This window comes from Triturus cristatus, chromosome 3_1 (assembly GCF_964204655.1).
Source record: "Triturus cristatus chromosome 3_1, aTriCri1.1, whole genome shotgun sequence".
In the NCBI taxonomy this organism is placed as follows: domain Eukaryota; kingdom Metazoa; phylum Chordata; class Amphibia; order Caudata; family Salamandridae; genus Triturus; species Triturus cristatus.
Window position 1 is genome coordinate 780229451 of NC_140583.1, and position 25084 is coordinate 780254534.

The 25084-nt window shown below is 44.9% G+C and overlaps 1 protein-coding gene across 8 annotated transcripts in view; it reads right to left on the bottom strand.

The window, feature by feature from the left end:
• Positions 1-1149: 1149 nt before the first annotated feature.
• Positions 1150-25084, bottom strand: part of FN1 (fibronectin 1) — a 167549-nt gene continuing 143614 nt past the window's right edge. For 4 of the 8 annotated variants that reach the window (XM_085644997.1, XM_085644994.1, XM_085644993.1 and 1 more), the window contains 7 exons: positions 23307-23815; positions 10974-11112; positions 9759-9926; positions 9287-9412; positions 5797-5903; positions 5162-5278; positions 1150-1927 (listed from right to left, as the gene is read on the bottom strand). In XM_085644997.1, the coding sequence (XP_085501123.1) occupies positions 1862-1927; positions 5162-5278; positions 5797-5903; positions 9287-9412; positions 9759-9926; positions 10974-11112; positions 23307-23815 (1232 nt within the window). In that variant the 3' untranslated portion in view covers positions 1150-1861. The remainder of the gene's footprint in view (positions 1928-5161; positions 5279-5796; positions 5904-9286; positions 9413-9758; positions 9927-10973; positions 11113-23306; positions 23816-25084) is intronic. The other 4 variants (XM_085644996.1, XM_085644995.1, XM_085644992.1 and 1 more) reach the window with 1 other exon arrangement.

Below are 25084 nucleotides of genomic sequence, written 5' to 3' on the forward strand. Positions count from 1 at the left end.
GTGTGCATGTGTAGGGCAGGCAGGGGCCAGGACCCTTGGAAGTGGAAGGTTGAGCCTGGGCAATTGCTCACTCTGTCCTGGTCTTAAAAGGGCATGGCAGTTGAACCAATCCCAAAGCAGTGGGTTGGCTCAACCCTCAAGTAACTTTCAAATATTTGGGATGTAAAAACACAACAAATAAAAACATAATAAAGACTTAAAAAAGTAGAAGTTGTTTAACATATGAAGGTGTTTCAATTTAATACATGAGATCACTACATTGCATTGACATTAATGTCAAGTAAAGTTTCTAAACCTGAACTTTAAAACATTAACCCTCCCTCCTGACAATGCCATGCAGGTTCAGACTGACAACACTACCACAAGTCTGAAACTGCACTACTTTCCACTTGATCTGTGGCTGAAAGGCTTTGAAGGCTCGGAAAACAGTCTTAAGTGCACCCTGTAAGAGGTAGTAAAACGCATAAATGTATTGGCAAAGGCCGCCGACATACGAATGTTGCATGTGTGCTCCCCACCCTGTGTGGGAAGCAGCCTTTGTTAGCTCCCTCTCCGTCATCTTCAGATTCTTTTTTCTACGGTTGGGTCTGGATGCAGTCATGCTCTAGGCATATGCCTGACATCAGTTAAGGAGGGACATAGTAACCAAATGGTCGAGGACACCCAAGAAAAGGTGACTATTCCAGACCCAACCACTAGATGGTCGACTAATACACAGCATGTGAATCCAGAAACATGCAGAACCCCAGTTTACTTCAGTGAGTATTTCCTTTGAGGTTACTGGATGGAGCAATCTTGTGGTTGTGTAATTATATATATATATATATATATATATATATATATATATATATATATATATATATATATATGTGTGTGTGTGTGAATAGGGCTCTGGCAAGATGGATGTTCCAAAGGTAGCCTAACACAGGGTGCAAGGTCAGGGTTGCAATTTGTCCTCAGGTTCTCAAGATGATAGGATGAGAAGCTGTGACAAAGGTGCAGGGAATATGCAGAATAGGAATGCCTCCAACTGTGGGAAGATAGAGATCTCATTGGGTCCACCCATCCGGGAAACATACACAGAACTAGTGGAGGGCATAAATATTGTGAGGCAAGAATCTGTCAAAAGAACTTTAAAGAACACTAATCCAAAGATCATTTTTTTATTAAAAGTGTTATCTTTCCACAGTAGTAAAGCTTTGCCATGTACAGTATAAAAACCACAATTACACCAAATTCCGCATGTAAAATTTGCAAACTAAAAATTCTTCAGTACAAATTTTTCAAAAGAAAAATTAAAAACAAAAGAAAAGACGCATGGGAGGGATAAACTGATAAATAACACATAGGAGAAAAGATTTAGATAAAAAGAATTACTGGGAATCACAAAAATTAAGACTGGGTACCAATGATCACTGTTTTGGACTGGAATGGATGGCGGGGGGAGGGTCATGTGACGTAGTTTCCAACTTGGACTGGCACCAAAAGAATTAAGAGTTCCAACACAACGGTTGTTCCTGAAGGGAAATGGGTATTACGTTCTTTGAATCTTCTCCCTGTGCTTCCAGTAAAAAATACTGCAAGTGTCCTTGAATCCCTTCGTCCCCACTGCAGAAACAATAGATTAAAAAGCACCTTTAAAAACGACAAAATACTGAACGGTATCCAACACTTCAGGGGTGAGAAGTCTTTAAAAATAAAAGTTCAATCAGTGACACTTGGGTGAAGCTGCAAGCAGAGCTGAAGGTGGGTGATTAGTTGCCCAAACAGCAGAAGGCTTGGTCCGATATCACTCCTCTTCTGCAGTCATACTTTCAAGGCGAGTGGGGACAGAAAGTATTTTTCTGCATATTGTTGGCTTTTAATTTTTTGTAGGTTCTGAATCAGCCTGCAAGGGCAGGTAACATTCGATGGGGCATTTCAAATTCTGTTAGGGGATAAAAAAAATTAAAAAAAAAAATTAGTCAGTTAAGCTACAATTGGTGATACACTGAATGCATACACACTGAATGCATACACGAGAACTTATGGAATCAGAGAACCTGGTAAAGGTTTGAATGTAGGCATGGCCTCACTAACACCATTTATTGTGATTACAACCCCTTGTCAAATGCCCACTACACCAGTGACATGGATGTTTGCCATGGACCCCAACACAAAGTAAGAAAAAGCCCCTCTGTCCTACTTAAGGGTAGCCAACATGGGGGGGGGGGGGGGGAGCTCCATCCCCAAAATAAGGTTTTGTTGAATTGTACTACAATTGGCTAAGCTCATATGCCACTGTGATGTCTAGTTCCAATACTGGATACTGCAAGTGAGCAGGGAAGCTAAATTAAGGTATGTACTGGGCACTGGTCAAAACAAGTTCCCCAGCTCCATAATGGCTTCACTGACACATATGGCGTTTGCTATCAAACACCTCATATCAATAAACCCACACTGATCCCAGTGATGGATGTATTAATACATGACCCCAGAGGGTACCTTAGAGGTACCTCCTGAAACCTACCAGCCCTCTAGTGTTAGCTGACTGGTCCAGTCCAGCCCAGCCTGCTACTACAGACTAGTTTCTGACCCACAGGGGGTTAGAGTCCACGCTCTAAGGAGGTCAGAAACAATGCCTACTTTAGAGAGTAGTTTCACGCCACCTCCAGAAAGCCTGGTAAAGTCTGCCATCTTAGTGACAGCAGAATGAGGAACTCTGGGACAGGTGACTTGGTTTGGCGCAGTGCCCAAATACAGTATGTTTTTCCCTCATAGAATAACATTCCCGCTCTCAAAATTGCATGGTCAACTTTTGAAAACAATTAAAATTCATAACATGAATCCAATGATCTTGGTATCAAAATGCATACGAAAGTAAACTTTATTTTGGTAAATTGTTGTTAGATTTCCTTGAGTGCGTGTCTTACTGCATTTGTGTGTGCAATAAATACGTAGCACTACCCACTGATGTGCCTAACTGCTCATCCACATTACCACAAACGAACATTTGGGGTGGAATGTAACCCTTATTCCTTTGGGGTTTGCCTGGACTCCGTGTATCTTTGGTCCACTGTATATAGAGCCAGCTTTCAAACCCACATTTCACTGACATGTACACAAAGTTATTTTATGTACAATTCTCTTCTGTGGATATCCTGAAAATTGGATATGACTTGGTGTTAGACAACCCTTCACTACGACACTAGAAAAACAGCTACTTCTGAAGGCAGATTGTGACCTTCCAATCAAACTCCTCTAACCCTAAAAATGAACAGCAGCGAGCTGGTTAATACAAATGTCAGAGGCATCTATAGAACAATTAACAGATTCAGAGCTCTACACCAATGGGCGCGGTCCTTGGACAGCATAGCCATACTATACATGGCAGCACTTAAATACAAATAACACTTTTTTTAGTTCGCAGAATTGCTACACGTTAAAATTAGATTATTGGAATAGGAGAAATTAGACCTTTTTCTTTAGATAGTTGGAACCATTTCAAAACAATTTCATGAACCTCTAAAGTGCCAAAACATTGTACCTATATTTGGTGTTAAAGATTATTTAAGAGTAAAGGCTGATATTCCTACGACCTCTCCAAATGGAGTCAATGATTTGCATTTAACATTTAAAGATCATGTAACAGTAATGCTGCTCGAGCCATATGATGCATTTCATAACCAGAGGTTCTTCTTGCCTTGGTTATGTATCGTAACTAGGGCTTCCGGTTTTATTTTTCCATTTGTCTTTATTTATTCATATGTATTTTGTAGCCATCTTCTTGGTACTTATCCATATTTATTTTGTGAAAAATATGCGGATATACCACTTTACGACTCCATTTAAACAGCTAAACGTGCACGCATACATGGATGCCGGTCACATTTTAGCATATTAAGGAGCCACATATAACTACACACTACACCCATAGGTGGATATTAGTGTTCTACTAGAACAACATGTTAAAATAGGACTGTATTTCAGGAAATCTGATCCGGTTTTGTAAGTCTCCACTATTGGTCTGCTCAGCTTCTGCCTGGAATTCATGACCGCATAGTGAGTAACTCACAAGAAGCACAATCCATATTTTTCTGTTTTTAAAAATAAAGAGACCAAAAACACATCGTTTTCTGTCTGTCTCCAGCTGTAAAAACGGAACTGGGAGCCTTAATCATAAGGTACTGAATCAGCTTGAAGGATTCTCTTCCAGATTTAAAGTGTATTGGTGAGCCTTCTACCAACTGAAGAACTTATCCTTTCCAAAAACCTATGGTGACTAAAGTCTTGGTCACTAAGAGCGGTGGACGGGGTATACCATCATAAGCTTGGTGGAATACCCTGCGCGCCCTTTTCCCCCCTCATTGACAGTCTGCCTGCTCTATTTAGAGTCGGGTGGATAGTATTGCTTTTGCCGGCATTGCTCTTGCTGGCTTCACCGGAAGAAACCTTACACAGACTAGACACAGGGCTGTTGGTGCAAGTACCTCAGACTGTTGTGATCTACTTTTTTCCTGTTCGGTACTACCAGGAAAAGTCTGATGATCCCGAACAGTAAACTAAAAATGACTCCACATCCTGGAAGAAAACGCTCAGGGTGATTTGCATTTTGTTTCTCAAAAACAAACTCCCAAAGGCGCTGCATAAAAATATGGCAGCTGCACAACCATACAATGCCTTCACAGGACATGCCATGACAACAGCTCCTCCGAAGACAGGACTGCCGGGAAGGCATCTCCAAAAATGGCTGACATTCATTTGCCACGGTTGCATATGTGACAACCTCATGACTTCTCCTACCACCTGCCCCCTTTTCCCCACCCAGCAGGCAGCAGACTTCTCCCAATAAGCCAGTTATTTGGCAACAAAACAGCCATGTTAAATCGCAGCTAACTGGCTATGCTCTTAATTCCTACCAATACGGTCTTTAAACTCCTTGCATTTCTTCTGTAAGCGCTGAAGGGTTAACAGAGCTATAACACTAAACTATTTGGTTTGCGTTAGCACCCCTTCCCTGGACACTACTTTAGCATTCAATGATCTTTCATCAGTTTAACCTTCAGATCACACAATTTTGTAGCCCAGGAGCAGAGCATACTCAAGAGTGCAAAGTGAGCACGGCCAGGTCAAATTCAAAATTATAATACCACTGCTTAATATACAAGGTGTGTAAACTTACAAAGTTTGCGTTTTGCTGATATTTCTGTGAAAAGTGAGAGATAGTTTGCCCAACCACACCATCAGCATTGGGAGTCACACCAGCACCAGGTCTTCGGCAGTTATCACAGCGCCAGCCCTGTGAGCAAACAAAAGATGAAATTAAGAAAACTGAAAAAAAATCTTCAATGGAAACAGAAGCAAATAAGCAAAGGCGGTGTAGATGCAAGTGTAACAGGGCAATTTCACATTGTTTCTAACATATCATGGTCTTCAAAAGTTGGCAACAAAAATCTGGCGTGCATTTTCAATTCTAGCAATGTAACAATGGAAGTCTACAGCAACTATTCAGCTAGCCTTCACCCTAAACTTTCAGTCCATACACCTAGAAATCCAGAATTTCTCAACACCGATCCTTTAAAGGTAGAGTGAACCATCATTCACTTGAGCCTTACCAAGCAGATTACAAGATCCACAATTAATTCAGATTGCAGTTGCTGCACAAGACTCTTTGCAAAGCGGCTTGAGTGTCGTATTATGTGGTACGGATTTTGTGGCTCACAATACTCCACTTAATTTCAACAAGGTTTGCATGTTAACATTGAGGTCCAGATGGATAATGGCTTACAAAACCTGGAAGAGCACAAGCCTGCTTACCTGCTGCCCTCCATAACAGGTGCAGGAACAGATGGCTCCCAAATACTCCTTCTGCCACTGCTCTCCCACACGGTACATCTTGCCATCGTCATAGCACGTTGCTTCATCTACAGAAATAAAAGTGAAGGCATGCATGCCCATCTCAATTCCAATCATGAACCTTTCCAAAGGTAGTTCAGACAACCACAATCATTACACCCCCCCACCGAATAAATAGAACATCATCCATACGTCGGTAAGGCCTTAAATAGTCTAATCTGGTCATATGTCCCGTGCAGGCCTTTGTTTTGCTTACGCTAGCATGAGCATGTTGCAGACAGCCCTCTGCTTTGCGCACATTACTATACAAACATTTTACTTTGTGCCACAATGTACTTTCACACAGTGCCTGCGGTTTTCGCGTTTGGTTCTTTCCTAGGATTTAGTCTGAACACCGTAGACCAGAACAAACAGTGCCCCTTGTTATTCTGGTCAGACCCCTAGCACCTAGGCAAAAACACAAATTCAGCATTTGGGAACTCGTACTTTTGATATATGCGTATGCATGGATAGGCAACACTTGGAGGGATCTTTCCAGGGAAGACATTGTGACAGCACCAGAGTTGGCAACACTTGGAGGGATCTTTCCAGGGAAGACATTGTGACAGCACCAGAGTTGGCAACACTTGGAGGGATCTTTCCAGGGAAGACATTGTGACAGCACCAGAGTTGTAAAACTTTCATCTGTGCATGCTAAGGTACATGGTCTGCTGCCAACACCCAGAGATCTTCTGATATAGAATCATTTTGCTTCTGTAGAAAGGGGAGGGAGGTTAGGCTATCCGGTCTTAAAAAAATGACAGCTCCTTTTAGGATTTATGGACCACTTACTATGCTGACCGTATTTGTTTTAAGCATTTTCTTACTTATTGTGGCACATATACTACATACTAGAGTACTATAGTTAAAATAAACATTTGAAACTTCTCAGGCCTGCCGGAACTTATTGTGGACTAGTAAGTGTGAGAGGGGAAAGTGTCCTGCAACTGAGATTTCTGAGAGGGCCGGAAGTATGTTTATGGGGCTTCTAATCACTTTCGCGCCTCTGTGAATGAGTAGGATTGCAAGTGAAATACTATAGCTAGCCGGTCCCGGGCTCATGGGTACTGCCTACTAAGGTTCTATAATCCCAAGCATAGATCTGTGACTACCCAGAATCTCTGAAACAATCTCATTGTGAAACACTAACAGATGGCAAACAGTTTACTAACTTCAATTTTCGGTTCCAGCAAAAATGTCATGCCTATAAATAATCTTTGTCATGATCAACGCTCCGCATTACTTGGAAGGTATTATGGAACAAGGTGCGTTCTGGCTCAATATACACTGTTTCAATGCACTTAACCACATCTGCTGCAGATGTTAAGACAGCTGCAAAGGCAGGCGTAGTCAAATGCAAAAACACAAATCTAGTTCAAACCTGTGAATTTATGCTTGCAGTCAAGACCAAGCATAGCAGTGAGAGAAGTAGGATGGCTGACCAACCATATTGATATTCCATGTTGCAACATTTTCTACATGCCAGTTACTGCATAGTTTGTTAATCTTTGGTTGAACTTCCAGACTTATCTGACAAAAAGCAGCACTATCAAAGCCATGTCTCACCTTTGCGAGCTACTGGCTAGATCAATGCCTTTTTGGCATGCTGTACAGCATCTGCAAGATGAAGTGCATCATGGGTGTGGGAGCTACAGCGGTGCTATTTTATGGGCCAGCACATGCTCTATGATGTATGAGCGCCTGCAAAATGACTTAGTTTAGCTATCCATGCTAGACCTGTAAATAAATACACTTTAAAAACCAGAAATTGAAGTTGCGCAAAGGTGCTAGATGATCCATCATTAAGATGAGGACAGGTCCTCTGCAACAAAGAAAATACCGGGGGGAGGGAACCAGGAAGACACGAGGGTGGGAAGTGACATCAACGGGAAGCAAGAATGTGGGATGGAGCAGCAGCACTCATTGGGGAAGGTGACCGAGAAAGCAATTCGGGGCTGCGGACAGGAAGCATTCTAGGGTGATCGCTACATGGAGAAGCACACAAGGGCAAGCACAACATCGAGGGTGCGGGGGAGAACTAAACCGGTAAGAATGCAAAATGTAACAATGCGTGGGAAGGAAGAGAAGAATACGAGAGGGACAGCTGAAAACTGCATGGCCTCAGGGAGCTTGACAAAAAAAAAAAATTATATATATATATATAAAATATAAATAAAACTCCTGAGCAACTGTGGAAGGACAAGTAATGAGACTAAGCTCTGAGGGAGGGACAGATACAGGAAGAGGAAGAGGAAGTAAAGCACACACACAAGCTAAATAAAGCAAGAGGGCCAAATCGCCAACCAATGTTGAGCAATGGGCTGACTCCAAGCAGGCAAAGTCTTTTAGTAGTCAGACAGCTAACATGGTCTGGTATGCAAGACCTAAAAAAAGCTAACATTATGCTTTATAAATACCCACCCTACACTATAAAAGTAGTTTTGGGTACACCCGCCCATCGTTCATTAATAAATTATGCAGAAATCCTTAAACATTGCATACAGTCATTGTGATTCAGTGTTCAGTTTGTCATATTTGATGGGGGGGGCGTGGGGGAAATATTAACAAGCATTTGCAATGCAATAGGTCTCGCATGTGCGCAAGTTGGCATTGTAAAGGACTATGCATATTTCGTTTTTAAAAATCCGAACATAAATAAAAGGCACTCATTTACAATGCTAATAGCTTAAACTCACGTAAATGCAAGACCTATTGCATTGTAAATGGTAGGCATAATGGACAACGAGAGGGAGGACGAGTAGGGGGTTATAAAGAAGGCACAGACAACGGGAGGGAAGGTGGGGGTAAAGAAGGCATGGAAAACTGGGGGGGGGGGGGAGAAGAGCGGGGAGTCAAAGAAGGCACGACAACAGGGAGGGCGGGGAGGTAAAGGCGGCACAGACAACAGGGGGGGGGGGGGCAAAGAAGGCACAGACAATGGGAGGGAGGGGTTTTAAAGAAGGCACCAAAGCAGGTTGTGCCTGCAGTAAGAGAAACGGGATAAAGGGCCGGTCGCCATGGGAGGGGACAAATGAGGAGGAGGCGGTACTAAAAAGGGACTAGCAAGCCTATTTAGACTAATCAGATGCCAGCATTTAGGACAGACCATGACAATCCAATGGAAAATATGGGCGGAGAGTGGGCTGGGCTTCTATGCCCTACTCCACAACAGGTCTCAGAGCAGCACATGCTGGTCTAGGATCGACCTAAAAATTTGAAAAGCTTGTTTAAGGCAGTTCTGCATGTGCTGGCTACTCGTGGCAAGCATTCTATTCAAAGTCCAATTCAGAGGCATCGTAATGGGTTTTGAGTAGAGGCAGTAAAAGAACCTTTTAGAGATTAAGAGTCACGACACAGCGGGTCGGGAAACCAGGTGAAATTTTGACTTAATTATTAAATAAGCCACACATACGTGGTTCACACTTGAACTCTCCCTTTCCATTTCCAAGGCAGGTGCAGCTCATCATCTGTCCATTTTCACCACGCCGGTCCCACTTCTCACCAATTCTGTAGTTCAGTCCACTGTCATGGCACCACTCTAGGAAACGAAAAATAAAAGGAGTCATTTACTTATGGTCTTGAGCTACCATCTCCTGCTCAGTAACATTCTCCTGCTCTTACTCCAGTTATTCCCCGCCCAAAGCAATGCCAATGGTCTACTCTGTGCCCCCCTCGTAATTCTGAGCATCAGAATGTACAGTCTTACAGGTACCCAGATTCACGGTTGAAGGCAAATAAACCTACAAGTCTATACAAGTAGTAAAGTATATACAAATACTGGTCAGCATGTGGCACGACATGAATCGACAGCACAATAAAATGTGTCAGCGTTAGGCAGCGGGCTGGACGAATGATAGATGCCAGAAGAAATCCATGCTACTCACTTGACGAGTCACACTTGAAGTGTCCACTGCCCAAGCCCAAGCACCTACACCAGAGCTTGAAACCAGATTCGGACATCCGTTCCCACTCCTGTCCAATAGCATACGATGAGCCAGTGGTGATATCGTGGCAGGTATCTTCTAACACATGCAGCAAACCACTTTCATGAGCTGAAAATGTCAACATGACGAAAGAAGTGGATCATGAGCAAACAATACCAAAGAATAAAGCATTGGAATGTCCCAGTTCATGCAGCGCTACACAAATTTACACCAAAGATGTGCGCCAGCTCTCCCCACTATGTAATTAGCCCACCACATTGCCCTATACAATAGGAACTTAATATTTGATCTGCTTTAACTTTTCTTAAAGCCAAGAAAAAATAAAAACAAGAACACAGTTTAAGGTGCATGTAAATCTCTGGTGTGCTTTAAGCATAAGCAGTATTGCAAGCCACATCGAATGCAGTTTCCCCAGGTTTAGTATACATCCTTGGAAGGATGACGATATGTTCAATGAAGTTCAAACTTAGTTCACTAAAGAAATGAAAGTCTGAGCCTCCAGTCAAGAATCTTAATGAACTGGACAAGGCATTTAGCAAACAATGAAGGCGCAAAAGAGGCCAGATTGAGATTACAATTTGTGGAGGAGACCAGTCTCAATCATGGGGATATAGTCGAGACCACCATCAAAATCAAACAAAAGGCTGAACTGCACAGCTTACTTGAACGTTGCAACCCAGGCAGCTTCAATTTCCCCAACAGAACATTTTCTTTGTGCAGAGCGATACCTCATGGCAATAGTTTAATCTGGTCATAAGTCCCTCAATATGCATATTTTCATAAAAATGAAATAAAATGGTTTTTAATTTAGCAGCCTAGATTGGCTACATAGCTAACCCTTGGGATCCAATTGTAAGGATTTACATAAGAGTGATAAAGATCTACAGATAAACATACATGCTGCTACCACTCTGCAATGAAAATCAGTGTCAAATCTACAGATAAACATACATGCTGCTACCACTCGCCAATGAAAATCAGTGTCAAGTTTCATCAAGCTTTACAGATTGAATTCCAAGCCCAGGTCAGTGGAGCCATGACATATGTAGGATGGTAATGTACACAAGTCAATCTCACTTTCAAATTGAAAAGGGTAGCAGATGGTTTGATGCATGAATGACTGTACATCCTTTGCATGAAGGGTAGTTTCCTTACCAGCGCTAGTAACGGTCACCAGCTCTTCCAGAACCTTGTGCTTCAGCTTGCCCTTCAAAGCCTCTACAATGATGTTGTATGTGGCTCCTCGAGTCAGACCGTTCAGGGTAGCGCTAGACGAGGTTCCAGGAACCGTGAACTGAAATTTGGAGTAAGGAAATTTATGAAAACACAATTCCACTTCCATCCAAGCATTAACTCATGTAGCCACTCCTGTTTTAAACGGATGTATGGTTTTGTGTCAGATTAAAGCAATAGACCTTGGACGAATATTGCTTCCCTTCCCATTCCACACTACAACACTAGGCATCCCCCAGGTTACAGAGATCAGAGAGAAAATTTGAACTCCAAAGTTTATTGTGCGGTCACATGAATGGCAACAACTTGATCAGATTATACCTCATCCCATGGAGCCATCTAGTTTCTCTAAGAATAATGCATACTTCTGGGCCACACCTTATCATTAGTGTGGTCTGACAAACTACTGCTGCATAGTGCTGGAGTCCACCTACAGAAAGGATGCAGATCAAGTCTGAAGCCTGAGCTCACATCTACAGCTACAGTACATTTCCCTGTGATCTGAAGCTGCTTAATTAGCAATTGTGTGATAACAAATAACTTCCAAGAGCTAAAATAAATAGAAAAACGTGTAACCTTCAGGCAGCTTTATTAATATCTTCCCAATTACAAGCATGGTCTAGAAGCCCCACAATGAAAGGCATTGCCGGATAAAAAGTAGAGTCTGACGAAAGGGTCACATTACATGGAACCCATTTCGCACTTCTGTTACAAGCATCAACAAATTCTGCATTTCAAAGCTGCTGGCCTCCTGAAAAAAAGCCCCCGGTTGTGCCTGAAGCCGCTGCTGCATCTCCAATGTGCTACAAAGAAAAATTAATATCAGCTGGTTTCTGAGTGCATGTTGTAGTAATCCACCCGGACAGTTTAGGGGCAGCCCACTGCCCTGGGTATTCATGGTGCTGCCAGAGGCTTTAAAGAAATCGGCCTCTGACCACTAGTGGTCTTTGCCCACACTGTCAGTGTGATTTATTACGAGCGGTGAAAATTGGTCTGGGCCTACAGGCTGTGACGCAAGCCTGTACATTTTGGCGACGAGGCAGCCACCCACACTACATTGGTGCGGTCTCTGCTCCGTACTGTGAGAGCACTGTTCTCCGCGGCCCTGCCAGAAAGGTTAGGCAGCTGCGTGGTGTACTGTCGGCACTCCCTAGTGGTCCAACTTTTTGGCATGGACATGCTGGGCTCCAGTCAGTGTTCAGTGGGCTGGTGGAGGTGTGTATGCTCGCCCCAGTGATCCTGCCCGGCACAGAAAATAAGTCACACAATTGTCAGCAGTGGCCCTGTTGGGAGCCCGCATAGAGGCAGAGGAGGCACACCACTGGGGTTTGAAGTGGTGCTGCACACTGGAGCACGTCCAATCAGCCTAGAGGTGAAGGTGGAAAAAGTATAAGAATAAATCTAACAGGCCCACAAGCTGAGAGACAATACACATTAACAGACTGAATTAAGCAATGTATGCTGGCATTACAGAGGAGCTGGTGCCCCTCAATGCTGGGAGGTGTGTGCCTGCTAGAGGCATATTACAGCAAATAGGCCTGAAAAGGGGGCTTGGTGACTCCATTTGAGGAAACCTGTTGACCCTGTGTGCACCCTGCCTGGGGGAGAGCCCATTCTATGCCCATCTCCACGAGCTGGCCTGTACAGCAGATATTCAGCCCATGCAGAACTGGGCATAGATTAAACAAAGGTGCATAACAAGACTTGGAGGTCTCGTACTGCAACAGAGCATCAGCCTAGATGACATCATCATGGCAAAGTCACATGATCTGTCACTTGTGAAAGCCATGGCAATGGACATAGAAATTACGCAAGCACCAATTACATCACCCAATGTGAAAATAGAGAGTGCAGATGCTATTTCCTCCAGAGCAAAGGTGGCTAGGCCCCACAAAATTTAAAATAAAAAATAAAGAAAAAAGGCAGAGTGCTGTTACAGCTGTTGCGAGGAAGACCCCATGGCGGGCATGCTTGAGCTACGGCAAGCTCAACCACTTCGCCAAGATATGCAGGGGTGGTCAGAGGGGAAGAGTAGCATGATGGAGACAGATCCCAACAAAAGCCATCCATCAGCTATCTTTGGATGACCCATAAGCAACAGAGGAGGCCACAACCCATGTGCATGGTGGACTTTGCAAGGTCAGAAGTCAAGGCTCTCATTTACAAGGGGGCTTCTATGAATGTGATGGCAATACAGCAATATCGACGCCTCCGCCCGGGACCTGCATTTGCCCAGAAATGCATCCTCTTATTTTAAGACCAAGATTTTCACAATAAAGTAAGTTTAGCTAAAAATACGATGCACTTTCAACAGTTGACAGTGCAAATTCCGAAAAGTTCTGTAATTCCAATCTTTTGAACCATATGTCAGCTCAGAGCAAAGGTCAGGGGAGTACCAAAACTGCACCACCCACGGCACTGGGGCAGCCAGTGGCAGAGGTCAAAATCTGAATTTGGCCCAATGCGTCTCAATTAATACTGGGGATGCTCAAAGCCACACTGCTTGCAGACAAGTAAATTGGTTGCAGGGGCCAAGCTTTGGGGTTTAGGTCAAGCACAGGGGGTACACAAAGCAGCAAACATACACCACCAGCTGCAGAGGGCAGCAGAGTTGAAATTCAGCATCGGGCACCCAATGCTTTCCAATGAGGATTCTGTTTGACAAACCAATGTCGCGCTGAAGGTTGCAGGAGGGAGATGAACGACAGCAGAGGCAAGTAGAGATGTAGGGGGGTCATAGGGGCACCGTTGGTTCAGCTCACCAAGGCCAAGGGGTTTAGGGTGCAGGGGTGCCTTTCGGAGTCTTCTTACCAGAGCAAGTCACGGTCAGAGGGAGTCTCTGGATTCACACTGCAGGCACCATTGTGGGGAGGGGGGGGGGGGGGGGGGTAAGGGAGGTGTTGCATTACAAAGGCAGCAGGCCTTTGAAGCTTACCCTTCGAGCACTGACCCATCCTAGGGGAGGTGGTGGGACACCTGTCCAGGATGTGTCCCAGAGAACAGAGGCTCTCCACCCAGGGGTCCAGAAACTTGCCTGTGTGTGGCAGGCTGCCTAAAGCCATTCAGTGACCACACCAGGGTTGGTAAATTTAGGGGTGCCTCAGAGTCGCCCTCTGAGTACAAGTTACAATAAATCCCACAATGGTATCAGTGAGGATTTTGAGAGGAGCAGTTTTGTAGCAAACACTCCTGTATTCAGCGAAGCCATCATGGTGCTGTGGAACACAAGTTTCCTGGTTTCCATCCCATGTTCTCTATGGCTTCCCTGGCACTTACATTAAGGAATAGACCCGAATATTGAAGGGGCATATCTGCTCATGCAGATATGCCCACATTGGGGGATATAGTGCAACCTGCCTTAGGGCTGGTAATGCCTGCTTGAAGGGTGACATATCTATCTGAAGCAGTGCTAGTTGGCATGGCACACAGGCAGTGTGCCATGTCGACTGTCTGCACCAGGCCATGCATGCTGCAGTGGCAGTCTGCATAGCATAGGTGAGAAGTCCCAAGGAGATACTCTTCAGTCCCAATGCCCTAGGTACCCATGTACCTTTCTCTAGGGACTGATAGGGGGCCAGAAAGGCCAATTGTGGATCAGTTTTAGGGAAAGAACACTGGTACTGGGAAACTGACAGCAGGGTCCCAGTACTCTACAGTAAAAGTTGCATCAAAAGCCAGGCAAAAAGTGTGGGGTACTGTAACAGAACCCCATTTTCTCACAGAAGATCAAGTCAGCATTGTTGAGTAAAGAGACAATGGCCTATTTTGATTTAAAAAAAAATAAATAAAAAAAAAAATAAAAAAACTATGGAGCTACTAGTCGATGCCAGCCCAGATGTGGTAGTCATGGATCAGCTGCTGGAGCCTGTTCAAGGGCACTGCTTCCTATCCGCCACCTCACATTGAAAGGGTGGAGACTCCGTTTCAGCACTATCTATTTGAAGTGGTTAACAGACAAGTGTACAAAAACCCGGCCGATTTCCTTTCTCGCCATCCTCCCCAAATCAATTGCGGAGGATGCTTATCGGATTGAGGAGTACATCAGCTGGGCGTCTCAGAGTTTGCCCGAGGGCACTGAATCTGAAGGAATTAGAGGAAGCAATCGCTGATGCAGTGTTGGAAAACAATTCAGAGATATTGCTACAGGGTGCATGGCAGGTCTTACTGCTACCTGCGACAGAATTAGAGCAATCTGGACAAGGAACGACAAGGAACGACTTTGTTGTGGAGAGAACGGTATGAGCTCAGCATTACTTCTGAGCGGGTTGATACCATGTGGTCACTGGCTGGCGATTCCTGAAAGTCTGGGTAGGAGAGTGGCAGAGCTGGCACATGGACACCAGAAAACAGCAAAGACAAAGGTCCACCTGAAAGAGAAAGGGCGGTTTCCAGGCTGAAGGAGATAGTGGATGATCTGTGTGGCAGTGTCCAGCATATCACAAGTGAGAAAGTGCCTCTTGACATGGTTAGCACCCCACTTTTTGCCTGGAAAATGTGGTTTCAAATTGTAGTGCACAGGGTCCCTGCCAAGCAGGTTCCCTGTGCTAGTGCTCCTTCCATAATACTGTACCACAATTGGCAACTTCAGCCCCCTGCAAGTCCCTAGTAAATGGTACCCTTGGTACCTAGGGCATGGGAACTGAAGAGGGTCCCATAGGGATCCCTCACCAAGGCCATGTCCATGCAGCCTGCATGCCTGTGTGCAGACAATAACATAGTCGACATGGCAAACTGCCTGTGTGCCATGACAATGCAGCACAATCTCAGGTGTGGGCATATCTGCATAAGAAGATATGCCCCTACAATAGTTAAGTCTGTTCCTTAATATTGTAAGTGCTAGGGAAGCTATAGAGAGTACATAGGCTGGAAACTCAACAAATCTAGTTCCCAAGCACCATGATGGTTTCACTGAACCCAGGAGTGCTTGGTACCAAAAAAGTCCTATTAATACCAACCCACTGATGCCAGTGTTGGATGTATTAAAACATGTATTCAGATGGACCTCAAAGGAGCCCCCTGAAAACCTACCAACCCTAGTGTTGAATCGGACTGGCTTTAGGCACATTTCTATCCCCTGCCCCGCCCCAGGTCGAGCGCCTCTGCGGAGGATGTGCTTTGTTCATGTCCACAGAGCAGGAGTTGCACCTCCACCCCTAGATAGGCACAGTGCTCAAGAGGGGAGCTTCAAAGGACTGCCACCTTTGTAATGAGACTCCATTCTTTGCTGCTAGTAGCAGATGGCAGTCCCCGGTTCAAGCACCCACTTTTGGCAGGAGAACTGGCTGAATAACTTAATAGGTGCGCCCCCCCCCCCCCCCCCCCCCCCCCTTCACCAAGTCCACCTCACAGGTGCTGGTGGCGAAGTAAAGCACATTTTTTCAGTGCCCATCATCTTGAAAACGGTGTGACTTATCCAATCAGGGATAGGGATAGGGCTAGGTCTCCTCTCCCACCCCCCACCCCCAGGACAGTGGCACAATAGGGGGTGTAGACATCCTAGGTAAGGAACTCATTGGTCCCTTCCGGTTACTTCCCTGCAACAACCCTAAATCTACTACTTAGATAGCTCCCCCAGACCATAAAAATCAGATCGAAGATGACCCAAGAAGTCTGGACATCGAATAGCCACACCAGCACGAGAGAAGGACCAGTATCTGACTCTGCACTACCCTTGCTGGCTTGTCGCTGCCTTTCACCTAGCCTACAAAAAGACTCGTCCTACAGGCTCAGTGACCTCCAAAGGCCTGGGAAGACTGTCTGCCTTTGATAAAGGCTAATCTCCAGTGGACAGCGGACCTGTCCACATGGCCGGACTGGCTGTAGCGGGCACTGGGAGTTTCCCTGGTGAGCCGCCAAGGTAGGGGCCGGTTTTAGACTCCTGGGGGGCCATTTCTGTTACCGGGGGCCAGCAATATTGGCCGAATCCAGCCTTTGCAAACAGCTGGGCCGCACCACCCTGCCCTACAGGGGGGCCGGCCAAGCCCTTTGCCAGGGCCACTTTGGGTACCCAGTCCGGACCTGCCTGTCCAGAAGAAACAATCTACAAAGAAAAGAACTCTGCCCTGAGAAACCACAAACTCACCTCTGGATTCCCCCTCTGCATAAGACAGCCTCAGTCCAAGTGGCCAAATGATTCTGTGAAGGTTCCCCAGCGCTTCTGAGCACAGGTCCACTGTGGGCTGACCCCTGCCGGACACCACATCAATGCCTGCAGACGCAAATCAAAGAATACCCACCCTGACCGCAACCAGCCTGGTAAGCCGTTTTCTGACACCGAAGGACACCCCTGCACCAGAGGCCCCTGGGCCTTGAGGACTCTGACCAACTGTCCTTATGCCCCCCCTCCCCCCCTAGCATCTCTACTTACTGGGGCAGCTGTGGGTTTATTTAGTCTGGCCTTCTGGACTGAGCCTTTACTCAACCCCGATCTCCCCCATTGCATTGCATTGGGTGCCCTACTCTGTGTTGGCACTCTTCTGAGGTTGTAAAGTACAAAGGGGGAGGGTGGGCACAAAGCAGCATCAAACTTCTCTCCATGAGATCAACGCTGATAACGCTTTACTCCCCTATGAACAATGCATTCGAGAACCCGCGGTCTCCATTGGAGAACATTGGGCACCGACCCCGAATCTCACCTCTGCACCCGGCTGCACCTGTGCCGCTGGTGGTGCAGTTTTGGTGCCAATCTGAACCTTGCCAGGTGTTGACCTGAATCCCCTTAGTTGTGTACTTGCCAGAAAAAACGCATTTGTGTTTTCCTTCATAGGTTAACATAGCAAAGCTGGAAAATTGCACTCAGTGTCCACTTTCATGTATTAAGTATTTTTCCTGAAAAATGTACTTACCGTTTTGCGAACATCTTTGTCTTGAAATAAATCCTGAAAGAATCTTTATTTTTCTAAAAATTGGTGTGGCTCTCCTTTTTGAATCATGTGTCATTTATTAGTCACTGGATGCATAACAAATGTCTTACACTCCTCTGTGTTCGACCGAAGGCTGCTCACTCACTACCACAAAGCTTTGGGTTTACATGGAGCTCTGTACACTTCTAGGGAAACCTCTGGACTCTGCATGGTACAACTGGTAAGGTGTACCATATACAGAGCCAGTTTCCTACATCACATAACGAACAAGCCCAAACTGCCTGCCCTAATCATGGAAGAGCCTTCTGGTACTACATGATCCAAGGTAAGCATGTATTTGGAAGTTTCCCTGATGGAAGACTCCCCTATGGTCTTTGTGTACAGTTACACCAAATATTTTGCTGTAGAGCTTGTGGAATTAACGGCATTTGCAAGGGTAGTGCCAGACAGAAAAGGTATTGGCATTATTTGGCCTTCACAGCGAAATCCAAAAGGACAATGGCCCGCCATTTCAGAGCTCAGAGTTCCATGACCTGCTCAATCGCCTTGGTATCAGGCATCACCCCATCACCCCTCAGGGTCTCCAGGTGAATAGGGAGGTTGAGAGATTCAGGCAAGATGCTAAACAACTCTATGCATTGCCACACATGCAGGGACTAACACTGAAGTTAGCCTGCATCAGTTCATGAGGGAATACTGAGGGACAACACATTACACCACTCTGTGCCCTTCATGGGCTTTGATGTTGAAACTGACTGGTCATGATACCTATACATCCCGATTGGACGCGAGTATGATCCAGATGTCACTCAGACCAGGAGAGCCCGGAATACCATAAGGACAAGTATGTATCAGAGAACAGCCTTGAGTCATCTGGAGCAGGGAGACTGTGCTCCTGAGAGACCGCAGACCTGGATGGAAGTTCAGGACACAGTTTGAGCCAGGAGTATGGGAAATAGTAAACATGGATGGCACAATGAATTCAGCAAAAAAAGTGACAAGACAGTTTGTTGAAATATTTCATGGTTTAAGAAAGTGGACAGATTCGGACAAGTGAGTCAGGAGTAAGGTAAGACCCAAGATGTGGTGAATGTAGCAATGGTAGAGGTACCACAGGATCAGTGTGGTGTGGAACCCAAAGAACAGTCCACAGGAGAAGAGGGAGGGTGGCTGTTTTAAGGAGAGGACAACTGGAAGGAGGCCCAGACTGCTCACATCAGCGTTCCAATATGCGGTCACATCCCAGGCCAAACTCAAGGGTCAAGGACTTTGGACCTAATGTTTGGAAGTGAGGTAGGAGCTAAGTGGGGAAGGGATGTAGTAAGCCATCCGAACACTTTAGGGGCAGCCCACTGCCCCAGATATTACTACATTCTCTGGCCTGGCGTGGCCAGAGAGTAGAAGGGTCTCAGACCACACATGGCCTTTGCTCACACGGTCAGTGGTGTCCTTGGGATTTATTGCGAGATGTAATCGGCTGGGCAGCAAGCATGTACACATCACAAATTGAATACAGTTTGTAACAGGTTTGTTTATCAGCACAACTGTATTCACTTTTACTGCTGAAGGATTAAAGAATATGCGCAAGTTCTACCAGGAATCAAATTTGAGACTTGTAGGGCTGCCCCCCAAAGAACTCTGCAGAAGGAAAATACCCCACCCAGATATCAAGCTGGAGTCAATGCTGTTTACATAATTATGAGCAACCTAAACTAACGCTACCAAAATAGTTGCCAGACTCCACTGGTTAACTGGAATACAAACATTTAGACACTGTAAAAATAATGTTAAGCATCCCAAAAGAAATGAGCAGCAGGAGAGAAGTCTGCCAAGCCATCTTCGGGGGATGTTAGACCCTCTACTTGCTTCCATTAGGGAGATTCAGAATACATTTACTTGAACCCATACGAAGAGATTATCACAGTTATAACTTTGACCAAATAGATTTTTCCATTTGTTTAAAAACTAAAGAGAATATATATATATATATATATATATATATATATATATATATATATATATATATATATATATATATATATATATATAATATAAAAAAAAAAAAAAAAAAAAGGAAAAAGACTACGCATTGGTTTACTTTCGCAGTAGTCTTTGCTAGGTCTTTCAAACATGGGTGGGGTGCAGTCATTGAGATCCAAAGTGGGGCTCATTCACGCATCATTTCTCACCTGCACATGAGGCGAGAACTACTGGGCTGCCATGGAGGACGGGGCACAGAGGATGTGGACCAATCAGTTGCCTATAGACCTATTGTGTACGATATGCAGTATTGGAGTGGTATTTGGGTCTGCCCACTGCTCATCATGGTTTTACTGTCAATATAATTTGCTTGCCTTTCTATCACTTTTCTTAATCTTCCTGCATTCGCCCTCTTTCCTGGAGTATAACTTCTTTACAATCCTTAATGGCATGGTTGTTTCCACCCACTGCTTAAATCCACTGACCTATTTTTCTTAAACACTCACTCAAGACTAGCTCACCATTGCATATTGCTTCCTCCTTTCACATCCACGCTCTTTGTACCAGGTCGCTTTTCACATCCCCCACCCCACTTATTTTTGAAACCCCTCCTTGCTCTGGTTGCTCCCTCAAACCTTGAAACTCATGCACACAGCTGTGTCAAGTTACTCCCCCAGCCCTTTCATTTTGCTGGTTCTCCCCCTTCCCCATTTCTTCCAGCAGGTGCATTATGCCACTAGTTCGCTCCTCCCTCAAATAATGAAAAAAAACAACACCCATTATGCATTCCAATGTTGGCATGCACCGAAAATAAAGGAATGTCGCGGCCATACAATACAAACGTGTAAACATCACATGGGGGTCATCAATTGCTGCATTATTCATTTTTGCTGAAATTATTCAGCATTCGCAAAAAGCACTGGCAAAGCCAACAGACTAACTCCATTCAAAGATGGGACCTCTTCGCCATAGCTTGTTTTAAGTATGACCTCTTATTTTGCAAAAGGAAACTGTGCAAAAGCAAGACATACCTGAATGCCTTGGCCACAACTTCTTCATAGTTTAGCAGTGACTGAGGGGGTGGGAATTCCATTCTCAGAAACATAAGGGATCTTTGGTGCCCAAATGTACTAGCACAAACATTAAGAGCAAAAAACCTACTAGAAACTATTAGCCACTTTTGGGAAATCTATTTAAAAAGTGTAGAGCTCTTGTAAAGAGCAATATGAATGTTTTTCAATAAAAAGAAAGGACTAGGTTTATTAAAATAAAATGGCACCTCGTACATTACAAGTCAAGGTTCCGACCATCAGTGGAAGGATACAACTCATCCAATCAAAACATAGCGAGGCAGTCCTTTGGCAGGACAAGCATAAGACTATGGAAAGGGAGAGCCACTGAATCATGAGCACAAAGTCCATTCCAAATCTAGGTTGGATTACATAGGTCTGTTTGACAGCAGTAGGTAAGACCACACAGTGCTCCCATTAAATGTCGTTTCATCTAGAGGAACAAATGAGGGTTGAACTCAAGGCTTCTTAGAACACACAAGATTGCTTTGCAATTCTGCACATGTTAATTTGTTTTTTTTACAAAATGTCTTAATGCTTTATCAGATCAACCATGACTGCCTGCAGACATTCAGACACCATAAGGAGTGTGAATTTCCACTGCATCAATTCATAACCAATCCTACTGCCAACTTACTATGAGCGTCCTCCACACAGATCTTATTACAATAGCATCAGACACTGGGCAACTCCATTAAGAGTCCTTGCAATCACCACCATGGACTCCAAATCAGCCTAAATGCAGAAACCATGCCCTCTGCATTTTGACAAGTTTGAGGAGATTTATCAAAAATGTATTTGCGCCATTTTCAGAAGCACCTTCAGCACTGCAACTAACATTTAAGCACCATCATACATAACTTGAGTCTAGGTCACTGACTAATAGTAGCAGATAATCTGCAATTTGTAAATTGTGTAGGTAAATGTAAATGTATGGATACTTGTATAGCGCACGACTACCCGGAGGTCTCTCGGCGCTTGTACGAATACCGCTGTGGAACCCATCCTGGCTTTTCCCTGTGAGGCGTCCACTCCTGGGCACCCCCAAGGTGAAGGCCAGGCATCCTTAGCGTTGTGGGGGCCGTTGTGGAGATTAAGCAAGCTATTGCCCAGAGTTGCAGAGTGGGACTCCATGATTAGAATGGCACCGAGGCGAGAATTATCAGGTCCGTGGAATTTTTTAGCCCAAGACCCGCCGAGGCGGGGAATTGAACCCTGGTCCCGGGCTAGACCTCTGCATCAGGGTCTGCCGCTCTAATCATTGAGCCACACTTCTCCACCACAGATCCAGACATTGTGCGGCTACACACAGGACATCAGTACTCAGTATTTGAGGCTGGCAGTTAATTGGAATGAATCAGCCTGCTACTTATGTGTTGAGATTAGTAGAGCAAATCTGGAAATTTTGCCTCCTTAATCAGGCAATTGGCCAATGATGGCACCAGTGCCGAATCTAAACATGGTGCATGCTTCGGTGGGGAGCGAGTCCTGATGAATGTAGCATTTGCTGGTGGTTTCTGGCTTGAGGACGGATTCATAGAACGCATCATCTGCTTAAGGCTAGTCTTTAGTTGGAGGTTTGTCTCTCCACTTAGGTCAACCATTGGTTACATAGAAATAGAATTTCTACTACAATATAAACTGCGAGGAGCTGGTCTTCCAATGCCTACATGCTCAGAAACATCCAGTCTGTGGTTTGTACCCATTATACACCTGGAGGGTCTTACGGAAGGTCGGTTTGTTTTTGTGAAGAGAAACACTTTAATAGTCACCATAATTAAGATTCAGGATTGGATATGGAAATTACCTTTGTGATTGGCTTAAGAAAGGTTTGATCATTTGGGCAGCAAACGACTGAATTGAATGTACGACAAAACACCAAAAGGTTGGGGATGTTAGCAGCACACAGGTTTATGCTGCAAGTTTAAGCTAATTTAGGTTTAATTATTGTGCCCTACTTTAATATTTCCCCAGAAACTAACCAACCCAACTCTGTACTCCATTTAGGGGACTGTATCCTGAGTAGGCTGAGGATTTGCTTAAACACAAACATTTAATTCCACAACCAAAAACACAACTGATATAAATCGTCTCACTGTTGTACTAGGAGAGGTACGGGTGTAGACCTTAAAGAACAGGTAAAATGCCTAACTAATCTACACATATTTTAAGGCGTAACATGAATACTCACAGAAAGGTCTACTAATTTCGAGTCATAGCTGAACTGGTTACATTTAAACAGTTTTGCTCATTTACCATCGAACTCAAAAACTCAATGGCAAACCCTACAAGTGCCTGATGCAATGTACAAAGCAAATTTAACTAAAGAAAATCTGAGTTACCTGCTGAGGTGTTTCCTCGGTACCAACAGGGTGACAGGTGATAAGGTACTCTGTGCTCTCCAGTAGAGGCCTCCATGAGATGGTTGTTTGAGCTTCCTGGCCTGTTCTGTCAACTCGTTGTGGCCCAGAGTCATGAGATGTAGGCCTGTCCAGGTCAATCTGACGTGGAGGGAACCTGGCAAGTTCAATATCCTCTCGGATGGTTGGAAGGTGCTGCCCTGGGGTATACTTGTCCAATGTATGCTGCTCAGGTGTTTGGTATCCAGGCTTCACTGGGGTGGCAGTTGTGGGTAGCGCAGGCCTCCTAAAACCATGTTCTTCCAAAAAGACTTGCTGTCCTTGATGGCCAATATTCTGCTGACCACTGGTGCCTGGAAGTTGGATACCATTTCCATTGTCAAAGCTGGTCTGAGAGATGAAAGGTGTATTCTCCACAAGAGAAGGCACATCTAAGATCTCCTGGCCTTGCTGGCCAGGTTGAGCGAGGGTAACCAGCCGCGGAAGCTCATCTAGCCAAAGAAAGGGTTAGAAGCAATAAAAAGCAAAGCTCATTGGCAGCGGCAAGAAGCTGCATTAGTCAAACCAACATGGACACAACCAGGCCAAGCTTGGACTTAAGCCCTGCAAAAAGCCACCGCAATACCGATTAAACCCCAATGAAAGCATTTGCAAAAAAATCAGCCTAGAGGTTTTATGGCACTACATTAACAAAGTCTGCTAAACAGAATCACTTCAGAATTGTATTTTTAAGCGAAAGACTGGCTCTAGCTTTAATCAAACACCTGACAGCACAATGTATCTGAATGGAATATAGTGATCAGCAGATGTGTAGGCAACAATTTAAGTGAAAAGTTTCTTCATACCCAGACATGGATTCAAACTACTAAGATCTTGTGGAAGGAATATGCTACTTACCAGTATGCATCTGTTCTTGGCATGTAGAGCTGCAGAGTCACACACTGAGGATAAGATCGCCATCTGGTGTTGGGCTCGGATGATTGCAGGTTGTTGTCTTCGGAAGAAGCCTTTGGTCACGAGGTTGGTGACTCCTCCCCTGGACAACAGTGCGCATGGGCATCCACTCCATCGTCAGATTGTTTTTTCGCCATGAAGGTAAAAGATGGTGTATAGGAATGAAAGAAAGGATGTCCATGTGTAATGTCTAAGTAAGACAGATGCTGGAACAGATACAGGTCCCGGGGAGGCGGGCGGGCGTGTGTGACTCTGCAGCTCTACATGCCAAGAACAGATGCATACTGGTAAGTAGCATATTCCGTTCGAGGCATATAAGCTGCAGATCACACACTGAGGATAGATTATATAGCAGTGCTTCCCCCTTAGCGGTGGTTGCCTGTATCCGTTGCAGCAGTTTGAAATAAAGCTTTTAGGACAGCCTGGCCCACTGAGGCCTGTTTGGCTTGCACATCAACACAGTAGTGTTTAGTGAAGGTATGCGTGGTAGACCACGTGGCTGCCTTGCAAATGTCTAAGGGAATGTTACCTAAGAAGGCCATAGAAGCCCCTATTTTACGCGTGGAGTGCGCCCTAGGGGGAACTGTAAGTGTACGTTTAGCCTTTTGGTAGCATATTTGGATGCATTTAACTATCCACCGGGCTATACCGGATTTGGAGATGGGATTGCCTTTATGTGGTGGTGCGAAAGCAACAAAGAGTTGTTTTGTCTTTCGAAAAGGTTTTGTCCTGTCGATGTAATAAAGCAAGGCTCTTTTGACATCTAAGGTGTGTAGTGCCCTTTCAGCTACGGAGTCTGGGTTTGG